Here is a 17,913-nt window from a genome sequence, read left to right as displayed (position 1 = left end):
GAAGTTGTAAAATACAGATTACAAACGGCCACAGATGTTCTGTGGAGCTTCAGGGGTGGATTTAAAGCCTCCCATTACACCCTGGACTATCATTCCATCCGACAGGGTTTTCTACTTTTATCACAGAATGTGTGACAAAGCCCCAAACAACTTTTTTTTTTTTTTTTCTCCCAAACTCATGCAATGACATGGCTGTCATCTGGTCAGCACATGACTGGGTAGTGCTGACTGGCCAGTTGTTCATACATTACAAGGATAATTAATGCTGCTACACACTGGTTTAAAAAAAAAAAAAAAAAAAAAAAAAATCATAGCTCTAAGAAAACCACCTTCCACTTCTTCACTTCTGGTAGCAATGAGTGTACTCCTAATTGCCACCTGATAAAAATTGCAAGATGATCCTGAGCACTGGAAGATGTATACAAGGACAAACTAAGCATATTTAACTTGGATTATCTGTGCTTCACCAATTTGCCAACCAGTGCAGGCTCTGAGCTTACTCAACCTGTCCCACGTGTTTTGTAAGGCTCCATGCTCTGCTGACTTGTTCTGTCATAAATCACAGAGCATTTGCTATCCATCAATAAACATTAACCAACCTGCTTTTTTCATGATGAAGAAGTGTTTATGTATTTTCCTCTCTCCATTCTCCAAAAAAGCCACAGAGAAGCCCCAGAAAAGCAAAAGTTCTCAGTGTAGATATATGTTGATCACAAAGCACAAGTACAATTACAAAGTCTACTTTATGGGTGACTCCCCCTCTGAATGACCTTGAAATTAAGCAGTGTGTGAGTTTTAACTGGAACTGCCAGCCCCAGGCACCCACAATGCAGGAACTGCACTTAGGGCTCTGCCCTGCTGACCTGATTAGCTCAGCACCCCACATGGGCAGACAAATGCCTGGCTGCAGAACCCAACCCAGGGCTGATTTACACTGCTGCTGACAGTGGCTGGAATCACACACAGTTTCACTTATTAGAAAGTGCTGCTGGTTTTGACCAGTGAAAGGGAAATGTTCTGGTTGGGGGGATAAACAAACAAAACCCACAAAAAACCCCACCCCAAACCATTAAACACTTTTCTGTTTGGTCCATTCATTCCTGTTTTCACTGTTCATCCACCTTGCACAAACTCCTCACTATTGTCTAGCCAAATGTGAGCCCAGTCTCTTTCCCAAGTGTCCCAGGTATCCCAGCTCTGACCAAAGGTCTATTTCTCATTTCCTTTGCACCATACCCAACCTGCCATTCCCCCACACCCACTCTGCTCATGAGCTCAGCTTGTGTTCCCCCACTGCAGGGGCACTGGGAATTACTCCTGAATTACTCCAGTTACTGCCTGAAAACCTGGCTGCTCAAACTGAAGTCACCTCATCATCATGTTCCTCACCTTGGCAGCCAGTAAGGACTCCTCCATTCTCCATATAAGCCCCAATACTCAGTTGTGAGGCATTAAACCTTAACATGCATACAGTGCTTATAATTTTCTAAGTGCTTTAAAATTAATAGCTATTTAACTCTCAAAATCCTCTTAAATTGTTAACTCTAGGTGACAGGACAGGGAAGCAGAAAGAAATAAAATGCTTCTACCAAGGTCAGAGTAAATCAGTAAGGATTAGGACCCCTGGAGCTCCTGGCTGGTGGACTGCTGTGCAGCTTTATTGTTTGCACCATTTTCTGCCAGGGAAAACTCCCTGACTTTCTGCTGGTGTCAGAAACAAAGTGGGACTTTAATGAGATAAAGGTTGACCCCTCATGCTGATCTTTAGCCATTTAAGTGCCATTTTCAGCACTGCTGCAATGTTTTCTCACAGAAGCATCAGGATTACTCTTCAGTTTTCCCACGTGGTGATCTACAGTTCACCTGAGCTCTCAGCACCTACCAGAGGGGCACTCACAACCAGAATTAAATGGATGATGGAATGGAGAAAACCATTCCCTGGTCCCCCAGGGCAGACCATGTAGGAATGCTGTTCAGAAGTGAGGTCCATGCAGTATGTTGAAAGGAATTACAGGGCTGCCAAAGTAAGGGGGATATGTAGCAAACATTCTACTATAGTCACAGGGGGGACACATGAAAATCTGGAAGGAAGATTCAGCATGTTTGTGTGCCTGCACTCACTGTGTGCTCTGAGACAGAACTTCATCACTGTCCTCCCAATAAAGTACTAGCCTTTAAGTTATATTTTACTCAGCTCTTAAGAATAACAGTAGAAATACCTTCTCCTCCAATCCCAGAGTAGAGGAAGAATCTCAGTTGGGAATTGATTTCATCTGACCACAGAACCACCTTTGGAAGTGTTCTAATTTCTGCCATGAAACTATTTTTTAGAACTGGAGTCAATACAAGAGTATTTGCCTCTGGCCTTTGGTGCACTTGTGTCCCACAGCCTGCCCTTTTCTTAATCCTTCCCTCTATCAACACAGCAATAACCCAAAGGTTACTGCCATATACTTCTGCTGTTCCAGGAACCAAATTAACAGGGAATGTTCCATTTTATTATTTTCCTGAATTTTAATCCAGTCAGCTCTTAAGCTAAGAACAATAAAACCTCATTTTCTTCTTCAACATGTTTCAAAATCCATGTTAATAATTAATTCTTCCACAACTTAAGTAGGTACTAACTCTCCTGCATGTGGAGTTCATCTGGGTAATTTAAGCATGGTGAACACTGATTCATTTCAGAAAGTATTTCAGACATGTAAGACTAAAACATGAAGACAGATGCATCTTGGGTGTGATGTTTTTAACAATGGATACCTTATTTGAATTGCAAGGGCAGGATAACAAGAAATAAAAGAAAGCTATTCATAACACTCTGCAAAGTTAAGGTCATACATTTCAAAAAGGCAAACTGTTGCCTGCAGACAAGTCTGTACTCTCCTGGTTATCTGCTGCTGCAGGAGGACTGCCACATCTCTCTCAATCTGCATTTGTAACAGATCTGATATCTCACTGTTTTGTCTCTTTGACATCCTTGCCACCTCAAAATGGGATAAAGAAACAAAGGAGATAGCAACAAGAAACTGGAGGAGAATTCATAACCTGTCTGCCAACAGCAGACTGATTCTTCTGCTGTTTCAAAATTCTGTTCCCATGTGCTAAGATGTTTTAATCAATTTTACCATCTGACCAGAACTCCAAAGACTCAGATAGAAAAGTGATCCCTACAATACATTGAGGGAAAGGTAAATCAAATGGGCTGCAAGCATTTAGTAAAATGGTTAAGTAACAGCCCATGCTTGTACAGCCAATAAAAAGTTATTAAACCTCCCCATACAATTTTACTGTGCTCTATCACAGGTGGCTTAGCTGAAATAGGTCCTTCTTATCCCTTTTGGTTTTTAGCTTATCCTCTGGCAGTGATTTTGGTGGACTGCAGACTCAGCATGAGTGCACTTACTCAGGCTTTGCCAAGACCTTGCTGAGGATCCACAGCAGCACTAGCAGCACACAGCAGCAGACAAGTAATGCAGAAGGTACTCAGACACACTCAAGGTCCTACAAACCTGAGCCACATGTACCTTCATCTCACCCAGTTTGACACTTGGTGTAGGAAGCCAAAATACAGATGTCTAGTGGCATTTCAGATGCCCTTTATGCATAATTTAAAAGCTTTCACCAGCAGGATTTGACAGTACCCATGGGAGACCTGTCCCTGCTGGAGAGGCAGAGAGGAACTGGGATGTCTGGGGACATTTAGGATGCCACGAGGCACTGAACTGAACACTCAGACTTTCACAACAGGTTTACAAGCTGGTGTTACAAGGTAATAACAGCTTATACATGTTATTTTCAAAATTACCTCAGTAGCCAGGTACCACTTAGGTGATTTCCAGCCACACAACAAACTTCACTTAATATTGTAATGTGTGGCTTCATGACACTGCTGCTCTGAATTCTGTCGAAACCTGATTTGGTGTTGCAAAAAAGGAGGTGTTTGCTTGGAGCCACTGCACTCTGCTGACTCCCAACAATAAAGCAGAACATGCTGCAGGGAGCCTAGAAGTATTTTCTGTCTTCTTTTGTCAACTCAGAGTACAGGTTTTCATGAACCTAATTAAGTCAGTGCTTAAAATCCATTTTCCAAAGGAATCATTAAGAGCTCAAAGCTTAACTGAAAGCCCCGGGGCCTTGGCAGATCACTTTCACCTTGCTCCAGCACTGATCTTGATACTGAGACTGATTCAGAGTGAACTAGCAATGTCCTTTGGGATATGACTGTACAGCACGGAAGGACTGGAGTACATTGGACTCATTTAAGCTGCTTTTTAATTAAAAGATTTCAGAGTTTTCACACATATCTACTTCATTGAAATGCCTTATTTTTCCCTGCCATCTTTCCTCCCCCCTCCTTCAATTTATGAGGAGAATCTGAATCAATTCTAAGTGCTCCTTTGGAGGTTAGAAGAAGAGTGGGACTGGATGCAAGTGTCCAGATTTTCAGAGAGATACAGGGGTCAAGAGACAGATCAGCACCTGCTGCTTCAGCAGTTTAGAGCTTTGAGAGTGAAATATCTAACACTTATGGTCCACCATCAGTTTAGGTAAAAGTCAGCACAAAGATAAACATTATCCTACTGTGACAAGCTCTTACAGCTTGATCTGGTTGATACAGAAAGGGAGTAAGCTGAACAGCTTTGCTGTTAACCATTTTCAGTGACCAGAGTGTTGGCTACTCCTTTGGATAGTCAGTAACTCTGGAAAGCATAGCATTTTCCATCTCTTTTAGGGATGTTCCATAGAAAGAGAGTGCTCTCTGCTCCCTGGTCTTTATGCAACAGCAAACAAAGCAAACCTAGGAGTGGCCAGTCATGGTTCTCCTGAATTAGTCTGTTTGCAGAGTATTAGTCATAGAGCCAACACCTCCACAGGTCAGCAGCTTTTTAGGAAGGTTTGCCTGGGCTCCACCTAGCTTGGAAAAAGGCAACAAGATGGCTGCAGAACAACAAAGTGGTTTTGATAATTTAACACTAATTACATAGAAGCATCTGCTCAAATAATGCTTTCTTGTCAATTAGCAAACACTGAGACTAGAAAGTAATTATAACACAGCCTTTTTTTCCTGAAGAATTTTAATGGCCTGTTGGACTATGGAATAGGTGCAGTGTGTAACAGGAGGAAAATACTTAAGGCAGAGATTTTGATCTGTATGACAATTGTGGACATTGTAAGGAAGCAACTCAGGTACAGGTATTTTTCACAGAGGGAGATACCAAAGAAAGAAAAATAAAAATTGTATTACAAAGTACTAGGGATCAACAGCTACCTGGTATTTGAAAAGTTACAGTACCTCAGGTTCCAAAGAAAGAGCAGCAATAAGCATCTTGATCTGATCAGTTCCTAATTTAAGACTACAGAGACCACTGACAATAGAGATGAAGACTTTCTGTAAAGGTTGTTTTATTTTGTGTTCTATTAGAAGATACCCAGCCAGAGATCTGGGGTGCAAGAAGCACTCAAGAAAAGGCACTGTTCTGGTGAGTCAAAGATTAAGTCATAACAGTTAAATCATCAGTTTAAATCTGCAAATGAAATACTGGCAGAACATTCTTTTGAAGGGTGGCAACTAGAAGAGACTCCCATTGTAAGAATGTAAACTGATCAATGGCCTGATTTCCATTTAGTTCAAAGTTAAGCACCTAAACCAGACAAGAATGTTCAGATGTACTGTCCAGTACTCTTAGAATTCACAAGAAGCCCCATTTCCACTGTCTCCTGCAGTAAATTATACAGTGGTTTTAGAAAAGAAGGTAGCCAGCAAATATCCACTGCAGAATTGAGGAATTTCTTAAAGGTGACAAAAAATTTAGTTTCAGCTTGTTAATCACATCCTGATCAACAACTGTCATCTCGTTCCTTCTTACATAGAAAGTCACATTTAGCTCTTCCACAAAAATGACAGAATTCAAGTAGGAAAAGATGAGCTCCTCTCAGTATCTGGTGCTTCCAAGCTCTTAGCAGAGCCACAGCAATGCCTGAAGCTCAAGTTCCCATTGTCTCAGCTCAGCGCTATTATAGAGGAAACAAAGTTGCATTCAGAAGGTAAATGAGAGGAGATGTGACCAAAATCCTGCTCACAAAGTCTCAATTGTGAATTTCAGTCCAGTTTCTTCCCTCTTTGTGGGCCTGTTCACATACAATTCCTCTCTGAATAACAGCAGGAGTTAAAATCTCTTTACCCTGAGACATGCCAGTGCCCATACAAAAGAGTTCCTCTGAACAGTTCTTAGGCTATTTACTTGGGGTTTCTGAAGGTTTGTTAAGTCTCAAATGAAAACTCAAGCTTGGATATGCCTGTCTTGAACATAACACAGCTTTGTACCCAGTATAAAACCAGTGCAAGTTGTATTGTAAGAGGGAACTTTTGCTCACAAGTCCAAGAACCAAAGATAGGTCTGTGAGGCACAGTGGCAAAGCTAAGAGGGGACAAGAATCCTTCTGTGGAGACATCCTCAGCTACCACATCCAGCCTTTGCTTTCACACACACACATTTCCCTTGCAAATCTGCTCAAGAGTCAAGCAGCATCCAAGGGGCTTCACTGTGCCATAAGCCTCTGGCACCAAGAGAATCATCAAGGCACCTCTGCATTGACCTCTAAGCTGAGGAATACACAGCCCATGGAATAACCAATGTTCATTGTGACTGCAAACTTGGGGCAGATGACAGATGTGATTGCAATCTACCACTGTGCTGCTTTTGATTTTTGGAGTACCCAGCAACCTGGCATAACAAACACTGAGACATCCCAAGCAAATGGTCCAGCAAATGTTCAGAGAAATCCTATATCATACACTCACTGGAATGCCCCCCCCGGTAAACTCAAGCCTCCTTTTTTTGGGAGCTGTTAATACCATTGAGCCTGCCAAAAAACTTCAGTCACCTTTCAACTATGCCCCTTTGTCCACACCCCCTCCCCTTTCACTTCCCTTGTTAAAGGCAGATACTGATCTAATTCACCATCCCTCCCAGAAACACTTCAGGATGTACCATGAGGGAGAAGCAAACCACTAAGGAGGGATGAAGCAGCAGAAAATGCCTTAGCACAGCACTGCTGCTGAGTGCTTTGGATCAGGAAACCAGGACCTGAACCCTCCAGCTCAGGAATGCTGCCCCACACTTGGCCAAAAGGCCAGGGCTGACTGAGCTGAAATTATTTCTTTCCTCACAAATTCTCAAGCTCTGCTAAATCCAGAAAGAGTGGGAGGCAAAAGGGATTAAAAAATGGAAACACGAACGGGGGTTCCTTTTCCTCCCCTAAAACAGAGGGCAGAACTGAAAAGCTAGAGGGCTTCTTTGTTTGCTTAATGCTTTATAACCAGTATGCTTTGCATTGCTCTTACAACTGCCTTTTGTTTACTACAATGTGATAACCACATAATAAACTCAGCTTTATTGCCATTTCCAGGCTGTTTCACTGAGGGGGTGGGGAAAGGACTGAAATTTGGTTTCCACAGCTCATCCAGAGCTCTAGCTCTGCCTAGTATAGCAAGAAGGGAGCCAGGGAAGCACTGTCCTAAATAGGTAATACTAAGAGCTGGGCTGAAATAATGAAAACTATCAACACAGGATGAGACACATCAAGAAAAGAAATGACACAGAAAGGAGAGAGAAGGAAGAAATCTGGTAACATGAGATGTTTATCTATTAAAAGTTGCCCACTTCAAAGCAGGAAGAACTTCAACTCCTTGGTTTTTTAAAAAAAAAAAAAAAAAAAAAAAGCTTTTAATTAAAAGATCAGTCAAAGATTTTCCACAGTCAAGCAGCCTCAAAGAAACTATGTGTGGAGGAGGCTGAGTGAAATTTCTAACATGATTAGTCCATTCTTCAAACTCAGCAAGGTTTTATGAAAGCAGCATTTCTCAAGATCTAGGAGATAAGGATTGTGAAAATATCCTCAATCTCTCAAAGATCACTGTCCCTTCCCCCTGACCCTTCTGGCCCCACCAGCTTTTGCTCAAGTAGGATTGGAGAAATACTACCAGAACTTTGTGCCTCCCAGCTTGGACAAAGTAAATCATAAGCCTGGGACTGGTTGACAGTCAGATGGATCCTCAGTTTTTGGTTAAGCAAATATAATGCCATTTACTTTAGGAATCCTGGAAACTTAACATGAAATATTTCTGTATGTTGCTTTAGCCAGCTGAAAGCAGGCTGTCCTCTGCACACAACCTTCCATTTTGTAAAGATTTAAAAACTGTTGAAGACTTCAATTGCATGATTTATCTGAAGCACTCTTTCCATTCAAGGAATGACATTTGCAGATGGAGATGACAGCACTGCCTTACCCCTTCCCAGCAGCAGAATACCAGCATTGGGGTTGATGCTCCATGCTTTGGCAAGAAGACCCAAACCCACTTCTGTCCAGTCACGTAATTTTCTGATGCATTTCTGTTTTCTGACAAAAGAGGATTTTGACAATTTGCACCTGAACAGGTACGAATGCTACTTTTCCTCTATGGGCTGCAATTCAGCAACTATTTTATCATGTTGCAGATACCTGTTAGAGACCAACACAAGGGTTCTGGGCAGCTGGTGCTGTATGTTCTTCCAGCAGAACTTATCAGTCCCTGCAATGCCAGTGTTGATGGAGGCTTCCAGACTCATCCCCACTTGCTAGCTGTTAATTGTGACTAATGGGCCTTACTGCTGACCTGGTTCTGGTCTGTACAAGCAGAGCCAAACACCTAACTGCCCCCTGTCCCTAAGGCCCATTTCCATACATTAATAAATATGACTGAACTGAAGTTACTGACATAATTCTTATTTGCCTCAGTAGCATCCTACTTTCACTGGTAATTTTTTAATCAGCCAGCACCAAAGCATCCATCAGGACAAGAATAAGAGAGGAAAAACCTTTGCCTGCAGGACATGGATATATTCACTGAGCTCCTAATACTTTCCTTAAGCAGCTGAAGTAATTCCAGTCAAGATGTAAAACCCACACAATTCTTTCATCTTGGTAACAAAGGGAAGAATGCACATCCTTATTTCAGGCAGCACATCCCCTGGAACTGGACCCTACAAACGAACATTATCCTTGCATTTTACTAAGGATATTTTTTTCCAGTCATCAAAATCAAATTTTCCTGTAAGAACCTTGCATTGAAATTGTGCTGCTGCTCAAAATATACAGCTTGTTGTTTGTTTGCTGTGCAGACTGATTGAGAGAGCAGAAAAATGCAGCTCTACTGTAATTCTATAGCCTGAGAGAATAACTGAGGAGCACAGATCATGCAAGGAGAGATAACTGTGCCTCAGAACATGCAATTCACATCTATTGATGCTTATCAAAAAACATTACTCTTCCCTGAGATGCAATAGATGGAACATTTCACATGCAATCTGTGACCACATCTCTGCATTGGATTATGGGAAGAAAAAAGCAGATGCATGGAATATCTGGAAGTGTCTATTATCAGACATCTCCAGTTTTATATACTCTTTAATTATAATGCACAAATTGCTTGGAGAAACAGCACAGGAAAGCATAAAAAAATAATGAAAGTATTAAAGATTTGTAAAGCTGCTAGTGGCAGTGTGTGAGAATCACAGAAAAATGAAGACCTCTTCAGACAATACAGTGCCAATGAAATCAGAAAGTACTTTACTTCAGTTTTAAAATTTCATGTTGTTCTGAAAGCTACATTCCCTGTGGAAATCAGGAGATTTTATGAAGAGTAAATTAGCAAAATAGAGGAGGAGTTGAGAAGAGAAAAATTAAATTACTTTGCTGAAATACTAGTAGAAGCTCCAAAATACAGGACTGCTCCAGACTTGTGAATAGCTGCAGGGCTCTGGCAGCTTTCATTAGGAGGACCAAGGTGCAATATTTGGTCAAATTTCTTTGGCTAGCTTAATGGCTTTAAGAACTTGGGAAGCCGAATATAACCCAACAAAAAGAAGTAAACTTAGGCTTTTTCCCCCTCTAAGGCCAGCATTGTTTCTTCCTCCTTTCACCCTTTCCCCAAGTGAGTAATTTAATACTGTGTCAGACCCAAAACACAAGCACAACCATCCACTGCCTCTTTCCTTATCACCCTGCCACTGTCAAGCCACTTGCAGCATATTAACTGAACTAATAAAGCAATCGTCAAGAACATTTGTTTTATCAGTTACTATCATACTTAATCTACTATCCAGAGATCCTAAAATATCACTGGCACAGAGGCAAAAGCAAAGTCTGCAGAGCTATATCCATGGGACAAGCTCTTGGTGACCAGCTCATTCAGTAATATTCCCACAACACCTCCCTGCCTTCATCCAAGAATGGCTTCAATTTCCACCAGCAAAACAATCTAACAGAAAAGAAAATGCATAAACCACATCCTGCTGCCTGCCAGGCCCTAGAAGTTCTTCTTGTAACAGCTTTGGTCCTACCCATAGGGAAAGTACTCCCATCCAGCACACCCTTGCAGCCAAAGCTGAAAACTGTTGTAAAGGTCCTTGCCTTAGAGCAGGACAACTTCATCTCTTCCATTAATTCAGCATTCATTGGCCTCTCCTCTTGGGATCTGGGGATCTCAAATTATCACTGAACTCTGCCTGAAACAGATAATTTCAAAGGCAGCAATTCAGTCATACTCATGACTAAATTTCTCTAAGAGGCCAGGCCAAACCGTGACACAGTCTCTTGGCTGTTCTTGTTTTGCTGGACTGCAGAGCAGAGAAGGCTTTGGCCATCTGACATCTGTTTGTCAGGATTTCTGAAATGATTTGTTAGTGTCAGTCCAGTCAGGTCACATCACAAGACATCAACAGAGCTGGCCCTAACTGGCCTTGGAAGAGAGGCTTAAGTCAAGGAAAAATTACCCTCCAGGGGAAAATAAACTTCTTCAAAACCAGTTTAATCAGCAGTGTGTTACTATGAGGAATGAGAGCCTTTGTAAAACCCCCAAGCAAGAATGAGTCCTGGGAGGAAGAGGTGACTAAAGAATCAAAGTACTCACTGGAGAGGAGATTGTGGTTTGTTGGCTCCACTGGGGAGACAAAAGGTCTGCAGCTCAGTGCCTGAGCTCCAAGAGGACCTGATTTGCTGTCGGTATTTCCATGAAAGCTGTTGTGTGATTCATTAGCTCTGCTGGCCCCTCTTCTCCCTCCCTCTCTCCTCCCCCCTCCATCATTAAACTCATCTGTTCTCTTGAGCTCTTGCTTGGCAGAAATGGTGTGCTGACATATAACAGAGTTAAAATGAATGGCTCCCACGTTTAGAAGAAAGGAGAATGGAAGAGAAACAGATGAGAGACTGGAGTACCCAGGAAAGAGCTGAATACACACCCAAAAGAAGAGCAGAAATCACAAGAAATACCTTTCTACAGTGCCCTTTATTTTGCAAGCCTCTCTATGTTTTACAAACTATCCTACACTGAAGAATCCTTTCCTCAAACACAGGATGAAGCCATCCCTAAGCCAGGACAAAACAGGCATAAGAAAACAGGTCAATACTGGCTAAGTGTATGCTCTGACATTTGATACTCTCATCCAAGCCATGTAAGCATGTTTCACAAATAAGCACAGCCCCAAAAAAAGTCTAACCCTTGGATAACCCCACCCGTCACCTTGTTCCAACTAAAGAAGTTAACATTTCCCATTCAACTCCTTCTTTCACAGAAGTTTTTGTATGTATTGAGTCATTCTTTCCACCTCTTCCCAAAGACATTAATCATCACATCACCTGCAGATGTTTAGAGGATAAACAAACCCCACCATCACCGTGTCAACCAATGTCAGAGAATCTTAGCTCTCCTGCCTCGCTGTTTCCAAGGCAAACTAATATTTGAAAGGCTTCTCTCAATAAATACAGAGCACTGGGTAACACTCTGTTCCTCCCTACAACTCCCAGGAAATGTTTCCACTATTTCACAGGTGCTCTGGCCTGTGTTTGTCTATACCAATGCTTCCTTTGGCCACTCTCAAAAGCAGAAAATTCTACCAGCAAACTTCAGCACTCTTCATTATTGTTTAATATCCTTTTCTGTATGGCTTTATAGGCAGTTTAATTCTAAAACACTCCACATACTTTAGAAATAGCAGGAAAAATGACCACTTGCAAGTAGCAAAGTTCTGGCAAGCAAGTGATGCAGACTTGGGTCACACTATAAAACAAGGTTCTTACAAATGATTGTAAAAGTGGTTTAAAGTAAGTTTTAAGTTAGAAATCAGGAACAGCCTATAGTATCTAACATTATTACAAACAAATCCTTTTTAGACACTCTTACACTCATAGTGAGGTGCAGCTGAACTTCAAAAGAGATGCTCTAGGGCTGTTATGGAGTCTTGCAAAGCTTCTGTTCAAAACAAACCCATTAGACACCAGCAGAGAATTACTCTGCAAGACAGACAGAACCAGGATGCCCTCCCTTTGTCTTCACTTCTCCACAATTCCTTCCTCTGCTGGTTACATTCCTTTCCCATTCCCCTGTATCAATGTATTAACTTTAAACTGCTGAGCTTGGGGGCAATAATTTCCTTCCTGTTCCTTAACAGCACTGGCCAGGCCACCCAGAACCTGGGGTTATCACAGCTGTATCTTTATATCCCAAATCAGGATTGCTGCTGTAGAGTCAGGACTGCTGGCATGAGCTCTGTCACTCTGGAAGTGTTGCTTCTGGGACCTGTATTATTTTATTTAGTTTTGAAATGAAAATAAACCTTTGTCATAGAACTGTATCCTTGTTAGCCAAAAGCTATGGATCCTCACTGCCTGGTATTCCTATTTACACTCAACAGAAAACCTATTAAAGTAAATCATACTCTCACAAGCATATGAAAATCAGTATTTTGCTCTAGGTTGACAGCTTTGTTTTAGGACTCAGTTTTTAAAGATGTCAGTGTCCAGATCAAGAAACAAAGCCCAACACAGACACTTCCATGTACCACATTCTAAAGTGAAAAAAAGTTCTTGTATCCTAGTTATCAAAAACCAACACAAACTCTGCTTCAGATGTCATTAGATTATACCCTGACTTCCAAAGCAGAGCTCTTACACACAAGGAATACATTGTTAGCAGTGATGTTCCTGAAACTTTTTTCATGACTAAAGCAGTTTTGAGTGTGCAGTTCAATACAATATGCTCTGTTTTTCAGTCACATTCAGACCTTATGAACAGTAACTACATATTAAAAGAAGTCTTAGTACAGCCTACACTTAAAAACTGAGATGTTTTAAAACTAGGTGCTACAGAAGCATAATCCTCTTTCTTTCAATTAAAAAAAAATAATCACAGGACTAGAGAAAACAAAGGCTGAAAGACATTTTCAAAAGTCACCAGGGGTCTTGCATGCTCATTAATCATGTATGTTAATAGCAATAAGCTGTTCAAATACCACCTCTGGCTCTGCAAAATCACAATCTCTTTTCCCAAACTCAGATCAGAATTTAGCAGTCCACCTCCCCGTGTCTCTATCATCTCTCTCAGTTTATCACCAATATTATCCCTCTTCAAATGACAGGAACACGTTTAGTTCCAGCAAGACTGGTGACCAGTGAAATACACATTTCAGGGGCTGGGCATGTGGGCAGCCACACTTTTCAGTCTAAAGTTTAACTTTCCCTTAGGGCAGCATTTCTTCTGGTGACTGGATGCTGACAGCTTTTGTGTTCCTCATTAGCCTGCTGATTAACATACTGCTAGAGAGTTCTCCCTACACCTAACTGCTGTTCCAGCACTCCCTGGCAAATCTATTGTGAGAGATTCTAGAGCAGCCATGCAGCATTGCAAGCCTCTTCCTTTTCCTCGCCATCCCAGAGATCAGGTACATGTTATGTGTTTTCTTTTGAAACAATAGCTCCGCGGCTAATCCAAAGGTACAAAGAAACCCTGATCGAGCAAAACCAACTTTAATGGAATTTTTGTGAATGAAATTCCCATGGCAACAGTAAGAGACAGAGTGCCGGGAAATACAACCAAGTCTCATTGCTGTGCATTACAGGTCCTAAACTCCAACAGAAACTAAGAAAAAAAAAAAAAAAAGCAGAAATCAGTGGGCCAACTGTTTTTTTTTTGTTGGCTTTTTCTTTCCCCCTTCTCATTCAGCATTTGAGAAACAGGCAAAATGAATCAAAAAGCAACCGAAGCAATCCTTCAGCATCAGGAACAAATTACCAGCCTTCCTAGTGCACGGTTCAGACGTTTGGCACAAGAGGAAACAGATATACCTGATCCTAGCTCTTGGCTTTCCATAAAATCTGCTACCGATTAACATGCGAAGCACTACACTTCTGAAAGGACAATGGTGGGAAGAGCTTCCACAAAGGCATCATTTTAAATTCTAAGGCCTGGAAAATTTCAGGCCTCAGGCCACGAACAATAGTGAAAGCTCACACAGCCAAGCTGCAGATCCTGACAAGTCAAATGCTCATCACTAGGATAAGCTTTGCAACTTTTTAGCTGCATCATGCACACCGCGTAAAATAAAATATCTGTCAGGCGTTAAGGTCCCGCCCTTGTAGGCATTCTGCTCCAGCCAAAGGATTTCTTTCAGAAAAGCTTCCCTAAGGACGCTGCTGTGATCTCAGGTACGGAGAAGAAACAAACACCATTTACAAGGTAAACACCAGGAATCTCTCTACCAGGCTCCAAGCCATCGGCATTAGCTCTAACAACCTCCCTTTCCGCTCAGGGGGACACCGCGGTTAAACACCCCCCCTGCCCAGAGAGCAAACCCCCCAACCCTGTAGGAACAGCCCCGAAATCCGCAGGCAGCAGCAGCCCCGGAGTCTGGCAGGGGCTGTACAGACCTTGCTCGGGCTCCTCGGCTCGCCCAGGCTGGTTGCCCATCTTCAGTCACTCCCCCGGCTCTTCCCCAGCTCCTTTAGGACCCCGGAGCCCCGCTCATGCTCGGTGCCAGAGCCGGACCTGCCTCTAGAACGGCTACGCTCCGGTCAACTTAAAAAGGGGGGAGGAAAAAAAAAAAAGGAAAAAAAAAAAAAAGTCAGGTCCTTCCTAGTTCCTGGCAGCAGGAACAGAGCCTGCTGCTCATGCTGAAGCAGCTGTGGCTCTCCCTCCTACCTCATTACAATATTATGCACCGAAGGCCGGGCTGGGCAGTTAATTAGCTGCCTGAGTGCTGGAATAAAAGGAGGGGGAGAACGAGGCAGAGAAAGAGCGAGCAGAGAAAGGAGGAGTGACTGCACGGGCAGGGGAAGCCACCCAGGGGCAGCAAACGCGAACTGCAGGCGGCTGGGAGAAGAAGGAGGAGGAGGAGGATGGATTTGCTGAGCCAGGAACAAAAGCTCCAGCAGAGACAAGAACTGGGAAACTGGAGCAGGGCTTCAGGGCCCCAAAGCACCCATGGCCAGAGAGCTGCTTCTCGGCCATACACCTGTATTCGTTTTACACCAGTGTTCAAATTAGTACTCAAAATTTCCAAATGAAATACTGAAATGGAGCTGAGGGTGAAGAAGAGCAGAAGGGCCCCCAGCAAAGTCAAGAGCAGCCAAATGCTGCCATGCAAGGACAAAATTCATTTGGCTCCAGTTCCCAACACCAAGGAGCAATGGAACCTGCCCAGGGACCTCAGCACAGCACCGAGCAGGGAGCAGACACCTGGTTAAGGACAGCTCTGAACTGAGCTGCTGCAAGAGTTAGGGGACCAAATTTCAGAAATGTTCAGCATCTTCTGGAACATTAAGATACTTAAAAAAGGTATTAAAGTCTTAGATCTCTAAATTTGTCATTGATCTTGCTCTGAAAGTTTATGAGTGAAGCTAGAAATTTCTGGACAGCTGTCATTATTTCAATTACATTAAAAAAAATTGTCTGCTTCTTAGGATGTACCAAGTATGAGATGTTTTGTTAATGAATAAGCCATACAAGTTCTGTAAAAAAGGATAACTGATAGTGTGTTATTTTTCTAAAAGTAACTTTATGGTCTCTAAAGTTTTGTATCTTATCAGGGTGGGTAAGCAGCTTACCCTTCTCAAAGGCTTAGACACAAATATCCAACTGCAGTTGAAAGGTATCTCCAAGACAAATAGATTTTCTTCATTATAGCCTAAAGAGTGACTTCTGCTTTTTCTCAGCAGGATTCACCAGAGGGACTGCATTATCCAAGAAAATCTCTTGGATTGATAAATCCTGACAATGAGCATTTATTATTTCAACACCTGCTTTCTGTTTCTGTAACACAAAAGGGAAGAGTGGGACAGTGTCTCTGAACAGTATGGGATGCAAGCCTGGAATAATTACAAAAATATAATCACTGAGTCAGAGCAAAACCACCTGAAATCTGAGTACTGCTGAAGAGTCATGACTGGAAGAACCAATCTGTTATTTTTGACAGTGTCATGAAATGTAAGTCAGAACATTCTAAAACCATAATGGGAAGAGTGATGTCAGGCAGAAGACTTCCAGGGGCTGGACCTTCTGAGAAAGACTGGACTAAATATGCCCTTAGTGTGGACACAGACAATCAATACCAGTGTTCACACTACCATACCCCAGTAACACTAAAGATTTTACAAGCACTGATTATGTATATAAGAGAAAAAAGAAATCTGTAGAGATGTGTATACCATGCACAGTAGAGGACCCCAAAAGATTATGAATATAACATCTACATTGAAACCCAGAAGAGAAAGCAAATGCCTTTAACCATGCTACAAACAAATATCTTGTTGTGAGGACACTTGGTGAGGTCATAGTTTAGTTCATGGCACAGAACTGCAGCCTTTCAGGAACCCATCTGAGATTTAGCTGTCAATCCCTCCCTCTTACTTTACAGTATTACCATCTAATGTAAGCCAAGAGCTGCTGAAAACAACAGTGGAAAAAGAAGTTATAGAAGGAATGCCAAGCCCTCTGCTGATACACATACTTGTTAGACCAGGCCAGCTTGGCATTCCTTTCTTCTGCTCCCTCCCAATTCTTGAAGTGCAAACACAGTGGCACTCTGCCAAGGTATTTTGGCTGCAACACATTTAGGCCTAGAGAATTTGTGTTAAGGATCACTTCTCTTCAAATCAGCTGAAGGAAAGCAGATAATTAACCTAGGGCAGGTAGTCAGTGCAAGGTTGTGTTGACTTTTCTGAACAACTTCACTAAAGAAGCCTGAAAAGGAATGAAAACAAATGGAGAAATCATAGATTTGTACCAGCCCTGGACCATCCAAGCATGTTCCCATTTCTGTTTAGGGATCCCTAAGCCAGGCTTTTGTGATCATCCACTTTGCTCACAGATGTAATGGATCTTCCCTATGCATGTTGGCCTGAGCCAATTAACTGTCAGCAGTTTAATGAGTCAAGTCATTATAGTCTCCAAGATTTGGCATTTCACTATCCCTACCACACACTGAATTCTCTTAACTGGCTCAGGTCCCAGGGTGGTAAAGATGAGCCAACAAAGTCATTCTCAGGGGAATATACAACAGAGAAAAGGTCTCCATTTCAGAGATTGTTTCAACAAGAAGTTGCATGAAATATCTTGCAGTGAAAAATCTTAATACAAAGCAAAGCAGTGAAGGTGAACTGTGCAGTAGATGTGGACAGCAACAAAATTGAAAAAAAGTACATACTGCAGACAGTGCTGTCAGCAGAAGTTAATTCTTACTTGTTTAATAATGCAAGATGACTGCAGACAGCCTGTGAATGCCTCCCAGGGAAAATGTTATCCTGAACAGGATCAGATATTGGAAATCCCAACAGTCCTTAAAATGCATTGTTCTCACTCCATTCCCTGTTATGGAAGAAGGTTCATACAATACAGGCAACAGAAGAATAAAAAAAAATAATTATGTCACTTAACCTTCATATCTCACCAACAGAACAAGAAGGAAGCATCCATCAATAGATCTCTCAAGTTCACCAAGATATTGAGCCAACAGATATCAGAGTTTCATTTTAACATCACTGCTATTTTTTTTTATTAAAGAGCTACTGAGCTCCTCCTGCCCCACTGGAATAAGTGCTTTT

At 42.1% G+C, this 17,913-nt stretch overlaps 1 protein-coding gene across 5 annotated transcripts in view; it reads right to left on the bottom strand.

Moving 5' to 3' along the window:
• SPECC1 (sperm antigen with calponin homology and coiled-coil domains 1) overlaps positions 1 to 17,913 on the bottom strand; it is an 86,056-nt gene that overhangs the window by 41,711 nt on the left and 26,432 nt on the right. The window contains exons 1-2 of one of the 5 annotated variants that reach the window (XM_030462698.1): positions 15,014 to 15,064; positions 14,743 to 14,890 (exon numbers count right to left, since the gene is read on the bottom strand). The exons of 3 other annotated variants lie outside the window; for them this stretch is intronic. In XM_030462698.1, coding sequence (XP_030318558.1) covers positions 14,743 to 14,782 — 40 coding nt within the window. In that variant the 5' untranslated portion in view covers positions 14,783 to 14,890; positions 15,014 to 15,064. Of the gene's footprint in view, positions 1 to 14,742; positions 14,918 to 15,013; positions 15,065 to 17,913 lie in introns of those variants that run through there. One more of the 5 variants, XM_030462697.1, reaches the window with a different exon arrangement.

This window comes from Calypte anna, chromosome 19 (assembly GCF_003957555.1).
Source record: "Calypte anna isolate BGI_N300 chromosome 19, bCalAnn1_v1.p, whole genome shotgun sequence".
NCBI lineage: Eukaryota > Metazoa > Chordata > Aves > Apodiformes > Trochilidae > Calypte > Calypte anna.
Note: the sequence above shows the minus strand (reverse complement) of the source record. Positions and strands in the feature narration are given on the sequence as shown.